General features: G+C 42.7%; 1 protein-coding gene across 3 annotated transcripts; it reads right to left on the reverse strand.

Moving 5' to 3' along the window:
* Positions 1 to 1,464: 1,464 nt before the first annotated feature.
* Positions 1,465 to 15,582, reverse strand: LOC129776824 (phospholipase A1 VesT1.02-like). 3 transcript variants are annotated; one of them, XM_055782696.1, is made up of 8 exons: positions 15,156 to 15,582; positions 14,900 to 15,061; positions 14,195 to 14,379; positions 3,492 to 3,615; positions 3,185 to 3,430; positions 2,948 to 3,130; positions 2,692 to 2,887; positions 1,465 to 2,636 (listed from the first exon to the last, which is right to left on the reverse strand). In XM_055782696.1, the coding sequence occupies exons 2-8, from the start codon at positions 14,958 to 14,960 to the stop codon at positions 2,546 to 2,548; spliced, it is 1,086 nt and encodes a 361-aa protein (XP_055638671.1). In that variant the 5' UTR covers positions 14,961 to 15,061; positions 15,156 to 15,582; the 3' UTR covers positions 1,465 to 2,545. The 3 variants fall into 3 exon arrangements, with proteins under 3 accessions (XP_055638671.1, XP_055638670.1, XP_055638673.1); XM_055782695.1 differs by having other exon boundaries at positions 14,900 to 15,582; XM_055782698.1 differs by having other exon boundaries at positions 14,195 to 14,367; positions 14,900 to 15,577.
* Positions 15,583 to 17,987: the final 2,405 nt, after the last annotated feature.

Here is a 17,987-nt window from a genome sequence, read left to right on the forward strand (position 1 = left end):
GTGTAATAGAAAAAAATGTTTATTGATGAGATAGGAATACTCTTATTTACTGTGTAATATAAGACATGAGATGAAAATGTACACAAATAAAGCTCTGTTACATCTGAATTGCTAAATGAGACTAATAAAGTAAACAGATGGGATAAAAAAGATAAGTGTCTGACGACTGAAAATACCATAATTTTACAGCCATCAAAATTGATGACGTTCTACAATTCCCTATTTGACATTTATTCGCACTGATAATGATAATGTAATCATCAGAACGCATGCCCTTCGGAATTAAAGTTGAGGAACTGGGGGTAAGCCCGTCACTGAGGGTATGATCGGTACTCCTTGAGTTTTACTAGAAAACTCTAATTAACTATGATTTTGAACACTGTAAATGTTAGTATTTTTTATTTTAGACGTTTTAAATCAAATCCAACCCACCGTGATTCGTCAAATGCTAAAATATTGATCATAACAAACGCGAGTACCGATGAACGAGGTTTCAAATCTTGTTTCGTTGTTCTACAGTTTCTCCCCTAGATTGTTAACTATCACTGGAATTCGAGTTGAGTTAAGTTAAAGCAATAAATAAATATAAATAGTCTCCTTAAAAATGTATGCTGTTGGAGTAAGACCGTCACCCTTAGAGTGGAGTAAGCCCGGCATGATTTCCAGTTAGTTGAAGGATATTAGGACATATTTTCCACCTATTTTAAATGCCTCGCAGCTCCCAAGGAAATCGAATTGAGAGAGTGAGTCCCAGGAGAACCTCACCCTTCAAAAGAGACTATCGTTGGTGGAGTTTTCTGTCAAACGTGCTTCCAAGACTATGGAATCCCCAGGTCTACATTACAGGACCACGTTTTGTGAAAGGTGGTAAGCTCGAAACCATGACCTAGATTCCATCGAACTAGTAATTGAATTGTGGTGTGGTTTGAGGTGCCGCATGATAGATTTGTCTAATATCAAATTTCTTTCTTTTCCATATTCCATTTTCACTGGAGCTTGCTCCGACCATATCTCCGGAATCAGTTTAGCGATTCGAACCATATTCGATAGCGACATCTAGAATTAGAATACCTGCTAAAGGGTGTGTCACATCAAATTGCATCACGGAAAAAACGCTGAAATTTAATTTTTAGGAATTATATCTTCAGCTTTCGCTTATAATCAGATAAGAGTGTATAGATCACGTTGGCCATGCTGCACTGTAAATTTTTCGTAAATTTGGAAAAATGTCGTCGAACGAAAAAGAGCGTCGTGAATTAATCCTGTGGCGGAGATAATTAAATCGGAGGCGGACTTCAAGAGAAAATGGATTTCTGTTCAAAAAAAAACTACAACCTGACGTTGTACAGAACCTTATGGACGGGGTAAAGAGGAAGGTGCGAGCATACGGGATTGGGCTCGAAGTATGAATAAAAAGAAAATGCCAAAAGTTGTTTAATAGTTTTTATTTTACTGTCTAAAATTTTCAAAAGGATCGGTCTACTGGGCGAATTTCTATAGCGTTTTTGCCGTGATGCAATTTGATGTGACACACCCTTTATTTGGTGGTTGCCACATTCAAACTGGTGTCAGCTGGTTTCAAGTATATTTATTGTCAAATTAAGGGTACCGGTGTTACCCCCATTGGGCGCCGGTTTCACCCGCATTGGTTGGTGAGCTCTGTTTTTATGTCAGCTTTAAAAATTGACTTTTACTTGCAAAATTGCCGTTTAAAAGCACTGATATTTTTTATATCTCATGAAAAATTGTCTAGACAATGATTCTGTGGGGGAAACATAACAATATGTGCCATCAGTTCTCACAAAACAATATTTTCCTTTATGGGGCCGGGCTTACCCCCAGGTCGTGTGGTCGTGAGATAGTTTTTTGAAGTTCTCCAATGATCTGATGTTTAATCATATAATGTTGATCTTTTTTTTTCCCTTCAAATCTAAACAATTAGTTTTCAATCCATAAGAACCTACGTTGACGAATACCATGAATGGTACATGTTCGCTGTTAGATTCTCCAAGTATTCTAAGCACTTTTTGAACACAAAAAAGGAAGAAAAACTTAGTATAACTGTCAGTTCTACTAAACGGTGTTTCTCGTATGTCTGCAAATACTGTGTTATGAAATAGTGTGGTGATAATGAAAACGACTGTTATTTTTTTTTAATTTTTACCGTAAATTTGTTTGTCATCTATGTATCGATAATACATAAAAGAAAGCACCTTAAATAAACCTTAATAAAATGGTTAAATAGTTGAACCAATCATTTCTTTTGGGTGAGAGTGTAATCGATTATCGCTGCAACTTAATAACAAAAATAATAATAGTACTAATATTCGTAAAATTCAAAGAGCTTCAGAAACCATGAGTTTTTCATTTGTGACAAATGTAAAAAAAATAGATAACTAGTTCTAGGTAGAGTTAAATTTTTCCAAACAGCTAATTTAAGAATAATTATATATATCAGGCGTAACTACTTAGTAGTTACGTACTTTTTGTTCAATAATTAATTACGCTAACTTAATTGCTGCTTAGAGTAAGTTGTTCACAACATTCATATACAGCATCGTTTATCTCCAGGTGCACCATCTCTCTCAGGACAAAATGGTGGGTCGGCGTCTCTCACACAATATGAACCGAAAGCACTGAAACAAATGTAACTCTTGAATTATATCCCAAAACTCGCAATCGACTGTTTACTTCATCGGAGTCTTCTGTCCCATAGGAATGGCATAACCTATGGCGTATCCGAAACGTCCTCTGCCTTGCCGACTGGGTGGAATCAGCACGTTAGTCGGACATCTTCGGTGACAGGGTTCTGCCATAGGTTCCAAACCCTCGTAAAGGGACTGTGCTAGATAACAAACTGCCCAAATGTGACTACACAAATTTATGTCTGAAAGCGCAAATATCTGTAAAATGGAATCACAAGAATAAATTGAACCGTTTATCATACTAGTGCTATTGCCACAATAGGGTTGACGACGCCCTCCGTTGACGCAGAAATCAATGTGTCCTACTCGACCTCCTTCACCGTAGTGGCCAGCGTTGGTGTGGATAACCTGCACATACCGAGCGTCCCCACTGTCCAAACGATTCATGTTGCCGGGTTTGATTAGGGGTCGCGCTGGATCCAGAGCTTGAAAGAAATCACGAGTAAAAACAGTGCTAAAGACAATCGATTGAGGTATACCTATGATACGTTCCAGCCTGAAGTTCAAATGATTTGCCATGAGCCCGCATATGTGTGCTCCCAGCGAATGTCCCACACAGGTCGTCCTCTCGGGTGGAAGTCCGAGTGCGCGAAGTCTCATCAGGGTTTGCGCAAAACACGCGGCAATCGGTCGGATATTATACACCGCCGCAACGTAGCAAGGGGGTTGACCCAGTACTCCCCAATCCACAAGAAACACGTTGTAACCTCCATGATTGATGTAAGCTGGAAACAGAATCACATTGCATTCATTCGATCTGCTACCCATTTTTAGGCTATCGCGTACCGTCTCTCAAAACCGCAATTGGCAAGGTATCGTCACCTCCGGCGTAACCATGAACCAGAATGATGTTCTCCTTTGTCGGCTCCCAGTCGGAATCGTTCAGCCAGTCCGGGTGATTCATGTTGAACTATAGGAAAAAAAAACAATTGAAAGAATTCGAAGCGTAAAATAATGTATGCATATTTCCATTCCGACAGTACGATAGCAATTTGATCTCATTAGTATTTTTTTACTTGTGTTCATTAGTTGTACGCATGATACACCAGAGAGGTGTCAATGGTCATGGACACGATTACTGGGGCAATTTTGTGGATATATAAACACTTGTATTAAACGCATTTGGTATAGTTGGAAGTTGTTCAACAAAAATATACACACGAACCAACAAATTGTATTGTACGATTTCAGTAATAATTGGATTGAATATTCTTGAGGGATTAGTTCGAACAAACGTTCTTTCGATTATTCACAGCGAGCTCGTATTCGAAAATGTGAAGAACTTATCATGGCTAAAAATACTGTTTTTAAAGATTAATGAGTTAAAAGCTACGGATGGTATTCAAAGATTTGCTTCTTGTTTGTGTCATTTGTCACTTTCTTACTCATAGAGAAAATCATGAACACCGTTAAAGACGTCCACTAAATGTTACTGTCCTTGAAACTATTGCCAACATTCATTATACAGTTTCGACTTGGAATCAAATTTCGTGAATTTGCGTAGCACATTCAAATAAAAGATGGAAAAAATTGTTTTTTGTATGAAAAATTGAGTGCGAATAAATTACAAAGAAGTAGCTATGATCAGAAAGTTCCGGGATTTTTTGACGTAGGACTACGTCTTTCATTTCTATACCGGGGTGTAAAATCAAAGTTTCGAAAACGAAAGCGTTACGCCGGAGACCGAGATTTTGAGCGTTAATAGCTCCTAAATAACTGAACGAAATGGTATGATAAACACTTCATTCGAAAGATAAAATTTCTACGCGTTCTATACTTGTTACTTTTTGATCCAAAAACTTGTTTCAATAGTCTTAAAATTGCTTTCAAAACAGGCTATTGAAATCACCAATCGGTATATAAGCGAGCGCCGCTCGGAAATCTACTCAGTTCTAATTGAACAGCGATTGGAGCATGTTGTCGCTGTTGTGGTGAAGCTCTTCGTTTATCATGAAAGCGCTGATGAACGGTGTCATCAAGAGCCTGTTTGTGCACCTTAGGCTAGACATGAATCCATCAGGAGGAGAGTGATGCCACAAACGGTTCCCCGGGAAGATCTCGAAGCAGCCGCTACACACACACACACATACACGCGCGGAATTCTTTCCGTTTGGATGCCATTCAGCATCGAGAAAGATCCGGAAAATAATCTGCCAGTTCCTCTGGGAATTTAAAAATACATTCATGTGAAAGAGTTTATTTGAATGTTTTCTATCCATGTAAAACTGTGACCAAATATGTTTCAAGCAAGTGCTATTAACAGGTGGTTATCGAGTTAGTATTAACCACTGGTGGGCTTCCAGTATCGAGGAAAATGTGGATATATCTAATCGTTACTGAAAATAATCTGCCAGTTCCTCTGGGAATTTAAAATTACATTCATGTGAAAGAGTTTATTTTAATGTTTTCTATCCATAAAATATCCATATAATACATTTAGGTTTGTGATTTGTCAATCAAGTACAGTTAGCAGGTTAGCTTCTGAAGATTATTCTTCAGAACAAGGTTTTTCGTATCCTATATTGGATGCATAAAACCTTGTGCCTCCAACGTAACGCTCTCGTTTTCGAAGTCTCCCAAATATTCATTTATTCATTCATTCAGAATGGATTTAGATTCAACTTCAAACAAATGATCTATAAATCAACGATAGTCCTACGTCACCCTTGCGGTTATACCATAGATATAACCCACTTCCTGTTTTTATATAAAACAAAATAGAGTTAATTTCCATGCAAATTTATTTTGTCTTCTTCAAAATATGATCCATCTGTAGCAAAACACATGGGCCAACGCTTGACCCAGTCCTTCATGCATCTCTGGTAGGCCGACGGAAGGACAGCTTTTAGTTCCCTCCTTGATCTTCACGATCAACTGAAATCTCTTTCCACGAAGTGACAACTTCATCTTGAGGAACAAAAAAAGTCGTACGGGCCCGTATCAGGTGAATACGGTGCTTGCTCGATGGTATTTACTTGATGTTTGGTAAAATAATCCAGTACATATCGGGCTGGGTGCGATGGCGCGTTATCATCATGCAAAATCCAAGAACTGTTGGCCCACATTTTCGGCTGTTCGCGATGTACAGGCAGACACTAATGATCGGATGGCACTAAAACCTGACAGATGTGCGTCTTGAGGTCGTACCAACATAAGAAACAAAAAGCGGTTCGCGTATTCACGGTACGTTTAAATAAAAAAAAACATTGGTAATTTCTGATCATAGTGTATACACGCCTCATTTGGATTATTAATATTTGGTTGAATTTCATGGAACATAGTGAGGAATAATGAACGACGTTTCGAGATCATAATTTCAGAATGGCATTCTTGGCAATCTTGGAAATTGGCAGTTTCAATAAATCCACTCAATTCTCACGTTCTATTGAAGTACCTCTCGGTCGTAATAGATTCTTTGTGTGCTTTTCTGTACGACGGGAAGCGTTCATATTCCCTACATGTACATCAGAGTTGCTGCGATAGTGGTTATATGAAATTTCAAAAACCGGCCATGTACATTTTGTTTCTTTGCTCGAAAAAATGACCTGTGCAAAACTTCAGCTCAATCGGACATGATTCAGGGGTGCCTCAAAGCGCTCAAAGTTTTGATTTTTTGACCCTCGAAAATTACCCAAGGTAGAAGTACATGAAATCGGACTTAAAAAAAATATTTTGTTGCCAAATGTCTTATAATTGTATAAAACATCGAGATTCACTTTTATCTCGAAAAAACTTTTTTGTCCAAAATTGACTTTTTGGCATTTGGTCTAAGGAGTCAATTTTTTACAAAAATATTTTTGACGTAGAACTACGTCTTTCAGGAAGGGTGCCAAATCAGAAAACAGTTCACGTTTTTATGAAATAAAGTTAACGTTAATAACTATCTTCACAGCGAACAAATTCTGATAATTTGCACACCAATGGAATCAGAAATTCTCTAAGATTTATTTGATATACTATACAGTACAGTCCACCAATGCCTAAACTGTTTAAATTAATGAAAACTGGAAGCATTCTCATTTTCCCATACATTTGTTCTGCCGATTTGTATGCATTCCCGAACAGAGCTGTCAATAACGAGCAACTGACAATCGATTCTGCCCGGTTTCAATATATTTGGTTTAAATAAGCCATCAGCGATTCGAAGCCACACCACTTCTTGTTTGGTGGTCATCGAAGCAACATGGTTGCCGCAGAGCGTCGAGTGGGAGAGGATTGTTTTCTTTACGGGTGAAGGAGGAGTATGGAATAGAATTTCTTTTCACAAAGGCCCTTCTCAGGACTAGAGGCAGAAACCAAAAACAGAATAGATTGAAAACACAGATGCGAGTGAGCTAGCATAACACAACGAGCGGATAGGAGCCGATCTGGCGTAGTGGTAACATCCATACCTCTCACGCTGAAGATCACGAGTTCAATTCTCACTCCCAACATTCTTCCAAAATTGGAAGTAAAAAGTGACGAACCAGCCAAAAGTGTTGAAAGTCACTATAATACAGATATAAAAAAAAAAAAAAAAAAAAAAAATGATCTTTGCCAACCCGCTGTCTCCCGGGCAAAGGAGATACACCCAGACAATGGAGCTAAGGTCAAGACGAATACTACGAATGCGATCACCCGAGGAGGGTCCCCGAACTGGAGCTGGTCCTGGAACGGGCGTAAGAGCGAGCGGCCAGCGGCTGGAGGGCGATGTGCAAGAGCGGGCCACCAGCCGGGTTCAACCCGAAGAGCTACCGCCACACGGAAACAGCAGCCATCGACATCACCAACGAAACGCTGCGCATACGAGGCGTGTTGCGACTGTCAGACGACAGTCGTCCACACTTGTGGGTACTACTAGGCGACGGATCATGTGGACACACGAAATGAACGAATTCGTGATCCGCGCCTATTACATCTGCACTGCTTTGGAGACGGACATGAGCGGTCGCCCTCGAATACTCGCAATGTTCGAGGAAGCGTATCCAGAGTTCGTCGGGAGGCTTGACCAAAACGCGATGAACGCGAGGCGTTGAGCGATTGTACGCAACAATATGCTCTCCCAAACGCAAGTCGCCGAGATCAAGCAGCAGGTGCAGAGAGAACTAAGCTCCAGAACAAGCAGAGCAAGCGATGTGTCGAGACGAAGTTCAGTACGGCTGAGCAATTCATTCGCGAGTGGGGCACGCGAATCAGCACCAGTGGAGGCCACAGTACAACAACCCTCTGAGCCGGAAGATCCACAGCCAGATCAACAACTACTACGCGATCTGGTCTTCCATTACGACGAGGCGATCTCACAGTTCCGCGACACGGACCCTTTGTCGCGCCCCAGGATCCCGAAGTTGCAGCATTCCCGCAGGCTGACAAGTGCAGTAAAGCTCATGAACGAGCACGTTCTTCCGCTGCACTTGGTTGATGCTGAGAACATGGAGGAGCTGCAACTGAAAGTTTACTGTGCTGCTGTGGCGACCGCCAAAAGTTTAGGATACCGTATTAGGCCAAGAGGCGGACTGCTCCAACATCTCCGTGAAAGGCGTGAGCTTCCATGGCGAAGGAGATTGGGGCAACGGATCCTAAACAAGCGCGCCGCAATTGGAAGACTGATGGCGTACAAAATAGGCAGCAGATCGGTGAAATTATGTCGCCAAGTTGCTGTGATCGTGCGGCCTACTGAACTTCGCCAGCTGGGAGCTCACCAGCTGACGGAAAAACTCGACACACTGGTACAGCAATTGAGCGTCCTTACAAAACGGCTGAAACGTTACTCTGACTCTGCAAAGCGCCAGGAACAAAATCGGATGTTCAGAGATAACGAGAAAGCGTTCTACGACCACATTAGCGACGAGAAGCCCGACTACCGCGAAGGTTTGCCAGATATTAGCGATGTGACGAACTTCTGGGCTGGTATTTGGGAGACCCCAGTAGAACATCGCGACGGGCAAATGTGGTTAAGACGGGAGGAGGAGAGTTGTGGTGAAATTGGAGAGATGCCAGCTATCATCGTCGGAGAGAACGATGTCCGCGAAGCCTCGCGGTACCTGAGGAACTGGGCAGCACCGGGCCCCGATGGTGTCCAGAACTTTTGGCACAAGAAGCTGACCGTCGCACATCCAAAGATAGCTGAGTGCTTCAACAAGGTGCTACGTGACCCACACAACCTTCCTGAATTCGCCACCCGTGGCGTCACCTTCCTCCTCCCGAAAGACAGCAACACATTGAACCCATCAAAGTACAGACCGATAACGTGCCTATCGAGTCTGTACAAAATACTGAGCAGCATAATTACCGCCAAAGTTTCTGCTCACTGCGAACAGCATCACATCATCGCAGAAGAGCAGAAAGGATGCAGGAAAAATACGCATGGCTGCAAAGACCAGGCCATCATCGACGCAGCCATAGTCGGCCAGGCGGTATATAACCAGCGGAACCTAAGTATGGCCTACATCGATTACAGGAAGGCTTATGACTCCATACCTCACTCGTTTCTCGTCCGGGTATTGGAGCTCTACAAAATTGATCCCGTCGTCGTTAGGTTCCTGCAGCATGCGATGAGGCAGTGGAGTACGTCTCTGCACCTCAGTGATGGGGAAAATGTGTTGCAGTCTAGAACGCTGCAGATAAAGAGGGGGATATTCCAAGGCGACTCTTTCAGCCCGCTTTGGTTTTGTCTGGCACTGAACCCCCTCAGTAGGACGCTCAATAGAAACGGTCATGGCTATAAAATAAGGTATGGCGACGGCGCCCACGAAGAAGTGACCCATACCTTCTACATGGATGATCTCAAGGTCTACGCTGATTCACGTCAGCGTCTAGGTGTAGCTATCCGGGTTGTCGAAGACATAAGCAGGGACATCTGCATGGAGTTCGGCCTTGACAAGTGCCGCTGTGTCCATCTGCTGAAAGGGCAGCTTACCGAATCCGGAGGTTACAAGGTCTATGACGGCGAGTTCATAAGAGACATGGTTCGTGGCGAATCCTATAAATATCATGGATTCCGACAGCTCACCGGGATTCGCCACTCCGACATCAAGACGGAGCTGCGAGACAAGTTCTTGAGTCGAGTGAACTGTGTCCTGAGGACTTTCCTCAACGCGGGGAACAAGGTACGCGCGATCAACACATTCGCGGTTCCCCTGCTGACCTTCAGTTTTGGTGTAGTCAAATGGAGCAAAACTGACCTAGAGGACCTTGAGAGGAGGATGAGGAAAGCATTTAAAGAGGCCGGAATGCACCATCCTCAATCGGCACTGGAGAGAGTTTCACTGCCACGCAAAGAAGGGGGACTTGGAATAGTCGACATATCTGCACTGTGTGTTGCCCAGGTACGACAACTGCGCGAGTACTTCGCAGAACGCGCCAACCAAAACGCGCTATACCGGGCTGTCTGCGCCGCCGACAGAGGATACAGCGCTCTGCACTTGGCGCAAGCGGAGTACCAACTCAACTGCAATCTGCAGACAGTGGAGGAGAAGATTGCAGCTTGGAAGCAGAAGGCAGTGCATGGTGCCCACCCCCATCAACTGGACCGGCCACACGTCGACAAGGCCGCATCTAATCTGTGGCTAACGCGTGGTGAACTCTCTTCAGTAGTAGAAGCCGACATGATAGCCATCCAGGACAGGATAATGCCGACGAGAAACTGCAGGCGGTACGTCTGGCATCAAGACGTTGATGACATTTGCCGGATGTGCCATCAACCAGGTGAAAACATAGAGCACATTATGGGAGGCTGTCCCGTTTTGGCCAACGCAGCCTACACCGAGCGCCACAACAACGTGGCCCGTATTGTTCATCGACAACTGGCGCTCCAATGTGCTCTACTGGAGGACAACGTACCAAACTACCGGTACCTGCCTGCACCTGTCCTGGAAAATGACCGTTTCAAGCTGTACTGGGATCGCACTGTTCTGACCGACCTCTCGATCCACCACAACCGGCCAGATATAATGGTTTACGACAAGAGCGACCGCAAAGTCACCATCATCGATGTCGCTATTCCACTGAACCAGAATCTGGAGGAGACCCACGGTCGCAAAATCTGCAAGTACCGACCATTGGCCGTGGAGCTCAAGGAACTGTGGGGGCTAAGGGAGGTCCCAAGAATTGTTCCAGTCGTTCTCTCTGGAACTGGAATTGTCCCGAAGACACTTCTGGAAGCGCTAAAGGTGTTGAATATGGAGAAAGAATTGGCCGGCATCCAAAAGTCGGTCATCCTTAGCACCTGCGCGATTGTCCGACAATTTCTCGGTCAGGACTGAAACAGCACGAGCATGCAGATACGTGCATTCCGCAGAGCCTAGTCCCCCTTGGGCATTCAGAAGCCCGGGGGCAGGTGAAAATTCTGGCTAGGTTCGCCTAGTTAAGAAGTGAGATAAGTCTGCCAAAAACAACGAGCGGATATCATTCATGCCTAATGCTGCTTTTACACACATACATACACAAGGAGAGGAAGCCCTCTGTATCGAGGTGTGCTACGACAAAGAAGAGCAGCATACGAGAATTGTTTGTGCTAGTGCGGATATGGAAGAGTATCCAGAATTTTGGAATATAGATATACACTGCATTTATTCAGATAAACGTATATTTCATGAAATTATGCTTTCAAATTCCAGCAGGGCAACCTTACGGGGTTCGATCACATCTCAAGCGAAATATAGGAGCAAAAGGGTTCATAGTTTGCGATCGACATCTGAGTGGTATCAGGAGAAAATCTGATGCGAGTTGAACCAAATAAACGATAAGTGCTGATAGCTTTCGACTCTACTCGACTAATAAATAATAATAAATAATATCAGAAATGATAAACAAGTGAATTGAATAAAATAATTCCGTAGTTCTACGTCGAAAACTGCGTTCGTGTCCTAGATACAACCCATTATAATTTTTTTTAGATAGCAGTAAACCTCGTCGTTTCATGTAATTTTAAGACATTTGGCATCAAAAAAATATTGAAAATGCCGATTTCATGTACTTCATCCCTTGGGTGACTATTCGACACTAGACACTAGATGAAGTCCTAGAAAATGAAGTCCGATTGGGCAATTATTTTGTATAGGGTATTTTACCGCGCAAATCAACATTTCGCAAAATGTCTCGTATGTGTATTCGAGATTCGTTTTTTATTTATTTACTATGACTCTACATCCCTTGAGATTAGATCTGATTCACTACTCTTCTCCAATAAACCCGGTCCATGGCTGCTATGTTCCTACCGGATTCGATGCGAACACCATCTTTGCAGGGCTGCTGTCCGGCAATCTTGCAACATGCCCTGCACTCGTCCAGCCTTGGCGACTTTCTGGATGCTGGGTTCGTCGTAGAGTTGCGCCAGTTCGTGGTTCATTCTCCTCCTCCATACTTTGTTTTCCTGTACACCACCGTATATTGTTCTGAGCACTCGGCGTTCGAAAACTCCGACCGCTCGTGAGTCTTCTTCAAGCATCGTCCATGCTTCGTGCCCATAGAGAACAACCGGTCGAATTAGGGATTTGTACATGGTACGCTTCGTACGGGGTCGGAGCTTGTTGGAACCCGGAGCCCATAGTAGACACGACTTCCATTGACAATGCGTCTTCGAGTTTCACGGCTGTTGTTGTCAGTTGTTATCAACGAGCCAAGGTAGACAAATTCCTCTACCACCTCGAGCTCGTCGCCGTCGATCACAACACTACTACCAAGAAGAACTCTGTTGCAATCAGTCCCTCCAGCTAGCATGTATTTAGTCTTAGACGCATTGATCAAGCCTAATCAGCCCTGCTTCGTGTTTCAGTCGGGTATACAAGTCGGCTACCGTCGCATGTGTTCTTCCGATTATGTCCACGTCGTCGGCGAAGCAGATAAACTGACTAGACTTTTTGAAAATCGTGCCCCGCATGTTGAAGCCCGCTCTCTGCATAACACCTTCCAGCGCCACGTTGAAGAACAGACAGGAGAGTCCATCGCCTTGTCGAAGTCCCCTGTGAGTCTCAAATGATTCCGATAGCTCACCTGAGATCCGCATACTGCATCGCACACTGTTCATCGTTGCCTGAATCAGTCTTGTCAGCTTTCAAGGAAAGCCGTGTTCGTCCATGATCCTCCATAGCTGTCGTCGGTCGATTGTATCATATGTGGCCTTGAAGTCGACGAAGATGTGGTGTGTAGGGACCTGATACTCGCGGCACTTTTGGAAGATCTGCCACAGTGTAAAAGTGTGTTCAGGTGTTCATCGTAGTGCTGCCTCCACCTTTCGATCACCTCGTGTTCGTTCGTCAAGATCCCTCCTTCCTTGTTTCTGCCCATTTCGGCCCGCGACACAAAGCCTTTGTGCGAGGCGTTTAGTTTCTTGAAAAACCTTCGCGATTCTCGAGAACGATGAAGCAGTTCCATCTCCCCACACTCTTTCTCTTCCAGGCGGCGCTTTTTTCCCGAAAGAGATGTGTTTGCTGACTTCGCTTCAGTTTGTATCGTTCCACGTTTTTTGGAGTCGCTCGTTGAAGCATGGCTGCGCGTGCTGCATCCTTCTCATTCAGAAGCGCTCGGCACTCGTCGTCAAACCATTCGTTCCGTTGTCCTCGTTGTTCATAACCTATGACGGTCTCTGCTGTGCTGCTAATTGCTGCTTTTAATGTGTTCCAGCATCCATCGTTAAACATTAAATTATGTTTCGATTCTATTCAATTAAAATTGCATAACATGTTTTTAAATCCAACGCTTGCTAGCTGAGCTTATGTCAGCTTATGAAGCTTATGAAGTTCGGCGATTTTATAAAAATGGAACACATTGTAATAATTGAGGACCGTGATGTTCAAAATGAGACACTTTATCATTAATTTTGCATTAATTTGGCACTTTGTAAATAATTCTGGGAAAGATTTTCTGGATGCAGCAACTTCAAGAACAAGAATTAAAATTGCTTTTAAATCAAGTCGATTGTTTCCATTATGTTGCGTTGATTATTTTCAGTTCAGCAAAAAATTTGTCATTCAATACAAATTTATAAACATTTGGCAAATTTTGAAAAGGAACTCAAAAGAGTTCCGATAATAGCATCAGAAATTGCTATCGAGAGCCATTTTTTCTGCGGCACATCTGTGCCAGACACGATATATTGAAGATAATCACGTTTTTCAATCTTATACAGAAGTGGTGGAATGTAATTAACCCCAGAAGCTCAGGTGTTTGCCGTTAATGGTGTGGAACTGTAACAGTTTTGCCGTTCCTTTTACTAGAGGTGGAGGCATTTAAGGCTCAAGAATTGCTCCGTTGACATTGAACAGCTCGTTTCTTAGAACTTGTCGTTATGTAGGTAACCGCAAAAACCATAATTACCGGACGATTTGCTTGAACCATGCATTTTCTTCAAGAGTAACGAAGGTATCTTGGAAAAACAAGGACAACGATGATTCGATGTGTGGTTTATCTGATGAACACTTTGAAATCAATAACCAAATTGCAGTTCAATAAAAATGTGGCACTACCGTTCAAATGCATAAAACGAATTCTGTTCCATTTTGAACCACACTTACCACATACTTATCCTTCACGATCCCGGACGTGTAAAGGATCGTCTTGATGTTCGGATCCGGGCAGCGGTCCTCTCCATTGCCGCGCTTCCAAATGCAGTCTTCCTTCGTGCCATTGTAGGCACCCGGATCCCCGAGATACAGCGCTTGTGCGAGTAGTTGTTGTGCCTGGGCATCTATGAAATGATCTTAGGGTTTGTAAAGTAGACTTGATCGAATCATATTCTTTTCAAAATTGAAGGTCCACAGATAGCACAAACATCGAGAAGAGAGAGTGCGTTGAATGGCAGACGGAAACACGTGAACAGAAGCAATAATGAAAGTGAAACTTTAGAATAGCCAGCGGGTGTGGATTTTGTTTCAATGCAAGTCGAATTTGACTAGGAAAAATGAAAGCTGTAGCAACATAAAGAAACTGTGTTAATCCAGTAATGATTGGCGGAATAAAAAAACGAAGGTAGTTGCAGTGAATTATGTTGCTTCGAGTTGTCGTTCGTTGCTGATCTGGTTCGTTCCGACGAATCGAATACTGCAATAATAAGTCGCCGGACAGACTGTTAATGAGAGGGTCGATGCTGTGGAATGGCAATGTATCCTGTTTATCCATGTGCGGTATCCATGATCCAGGCACCAATATGGCACGTTTTGATGAGTGTCTTGATTTTGATTATCTCTCTTCAGAACATGATTGAAAATACACACACTTACACATTGCGAATCCGCTAAATATGAACACAGAAGTCAGAAATATTTTCGTCATTATCATCATTTTTTCCACAACAGTTTTGGGTTACACTTCTCAAATGCACTTGAACTTGATACCAATTTGCTCCGCGTGTTGAAGGGAAATTCTCAAATTAATAGCTCCAACTGCTTGCAAAGGAAAACGGCAATTATTGGCTCCCAATTATATTTGTCCACACAATGTCAATGCTGCTCTTCAGCTAAGGTTAACACAACTCACGTTAAACGATCGCAATTGTTTTCAACTTGACTTTCAGCCAGCATGTCGGAAAAGTGGTCCCCGGTTTTGAAATGAACAGCTTTCGAGGGCTTTTAGTTTTGCTGCAGTACACATCGACGGTTGGGTTGGACTGAACTGCGGTCAGCTTACAGCAAAACGCAGCACTTCGCACAGCACTCGCCGGTATACTAAAAATCCAACCGGAGGGTGCTCTCCTTGGTACTACCTGCCTTCGTGTGCGGAAAATGTGGAGAAGTCCAACTTATGGTTTGCAGTCTTTACCGAACATAAGGCGTGAGTTTTTTTTTGAAACGGCGAGCCATTCACAGAACATCCTATGAGTGTTTATGGAGAGGACTGCCGGACGAGCGTGAACCGTTACATGCAAGTAGGTTATCGATTGTTTCTCTTATTATTTATGCAATTCTGTATTATTTAATAAACGCTGCCAATGCTTTTATGAAGTCTTTATGAGGCGTATGTCAAACGATGAAAAACAAACAGCGGATTGCTATTGCTATTGTTACTCGATGCGTAGCATAGAATATTCGTTGGAGTTTTTTCTTCTATTTTTTTTAACACCATGACACGCGGTAATCTGAGATTCACTATGATAATAATTTTCATACTGTTTTACAAACTTTGTTTTTACTTTTGAAGGGTGTATTTGATGAATATTGAATGAATATCGCTCACCAAAGTCGTGCCATTTATCGGATTCTATTCCAGAATATGATACGGAACATCAAATTTGGACTTGGCGATCTAATATTCCTGTCCAGATATTTTATGGAAGTCGGCTTTGACGTAGGATTCGTCATACATCACGATGTAACACGATTTAGTGAACAACTGCGTGTAGAGTTACTATGCTACTACGATTACATTATACCTCTTGTTGCGCCCTTTTCACAAAACAGTCTTCTTGATCCCAAAGGATCGCCATCGATCGGTCATCGGCGTAGGTCAACTCGAACAAATACGCACGCAATGACGCTACGGAAGAGGTCAAAGCACTTGCGTACTATTGTGTGCACATGGCATTGTGCTATTGAACCTCGAGTCGACTGCATGTGATAGCTCTTAACGTACAGGTGTAAACAAATCAGTTATATTCAAACGCAATAGGCAGAAGTTTTCTAAATTAAACTCTTAAGTGGCTTTAATGAGGTATTTAGTTTACCCAACTGCAAGTGAAATTTTTAATAACACATACTTATTTTTGATAGCCACTGATCGCGAAAAGTGACGAACAATCGATCATATTACTTAGATTATATTCTTAAGAATTGATTTCCTAATCAGGTATGATTAACAATTTGATGAATAATTAATTTAGTTTCTCATAAAAATAAACCCGCAGTGCGAACTAGGTCACAGCTAAGAAAGCAGTTACCGTCCGGCAGTAAATTTCGGACTGCATTGAATAGACGGGCACCAATGTGAGTTGAATTAACCACTGCTATGAACTATTATTGAAATCAATGTAAATCATTACAGGAAAATGTAATACGTTTTAATAAAGAAGTATTCAGGTTTTGGAAACCCCGTCTTGTTACTTCATCGGTAACACCTCTCTTATCCGCGCCGCCTGTTAAATTCCAGAACTTCTACTGCTTTTGAACAGTCACCGGTTTCGTGAGCCCGTCAGTTGGCTGTTCAGTGATAGGTGTATACTGTATCGCTAAGTTTCACGACACCATTTTGCAGGCACATGCACAAAATGCTCGACCGGAGAATATATAGTAAAACCTGTTTTTGTGCGATTTTTTTATGCGGCTTTTTGTGCGATTTTTTTTGTGCGGTATATGAAAAGAAGCATATTTGACGAAGTTATCGTCCATTAAGTATATGCATTTCAGTGCGAAAAAAGCATATTTGCGTCTCAATCCACTTCTGTAATCATTCCTCTCCTCCCATCAAATGCTCTAAGTTTTTCTAAGTTTTTGCATGACATGATGTCTAGCAGCCTCACGTTTCGGCATGCAACTAAAAGCACAAAACAGCCACGTGCAACCGAAGAGGCAAACTGTCCCATCGCAAATCAGGGAAACAAAAGGAAATTGAACGGTGAACGGCGTGGTTTTGAGTTATTTTCTTGGAGAAAGCTTTTTTTATGCGGTCCCTATCTACCGCACAAAAAAAGTTTTTTTCAAAATGTGAAGTTTTGCACGATTTTTTTTATGCGGTCCCTATCCCCCGCACCTGTAATCCATTGTAATCCAGACCTGGTATTTGAGAGCAGCTCTTCAGCACGAGACTGGCCCTTTTTTCGTTCTGAGCACCCATCTGTTCCGGATAGTTCTCCGAGCTTCAGGAAGATCTGCGAGCATTCATTTCCTGTTCTTACTGAGAAGCACACACTCTTCGCGTATCGCCGTCATCCTACGATCTCGGTCGGGGCGTCGATGAACCTCTTCGTATCTCGTCGGATCATCCATTGTATTGTCATTGGTCGTCGTGTCAGAGGCAGGGTTGCCAACTATTATTTTGAAAAATCAGGGAGAATGAAAATAAAAATCAGCAGAAATCAGGATAGCTCATATTGTGTCCGAAAAGTTCGAACCGATTTTTAAAAACACAATCGCACCAATTTCATAGGCAAACTACATTTATTCAAGTTTGTGAGCGCAGTTTTGTTCCACGATCTTTCGCCATCTGTTACACAGCCTAAAAATATTATCCTCCCAGAATATGTTTACATTCTCGTCGAAAACTCTTTTATATATAAATGAAATATATTTTCTATGCTTCTTCGACACTATGTTCGTGTACTAGAGATAATTTCGCAGGGACCCTAACCTGTGATAATCTGAAGGTGCAATACCGGGT

The sequence above is a fragment of the Toxorhynchites rutilus genome, chromosome 3, assembly GCF_029784135.1.
Source record: "Toxorhynchites rutilus septentrionalis strain SRP chromosome 3, ASM2978413v1, whole genome shotgun sequence".
Classification (NCBI taxonomy): domain Eukaryota; kingdom Metazoa; phylum Arthropoda; class Insecta; order Diptera; family Culicidae; genus Toxorhynchites; species Toxorhynchites rutilus.

Bases quoted from the DNA above. Each gene is read 5' to 3' on its own strand.
- LOC129776824 (XM_055782696.1), bottom strand. From the start codon at position 14,960: ATGATGATAATGACGAAAATATTTCTGACTTCTGTGTTCATATTTAGC. The intron at 14,380-14,899 runs GTAAGTGTGTGT...ACAAACCCTAAG, and splicing joins ATTTAGCGGATTCGCAATGT to ATCATTTCATAGATGCCCAG. The intron at 2,637-2,691 runs GTAAACAGTCGA...CATTTGTTTCAG, and splicing joins GGACAGAAGACTCCGATGAA to TGCTTTCGGTTCATATTGTG.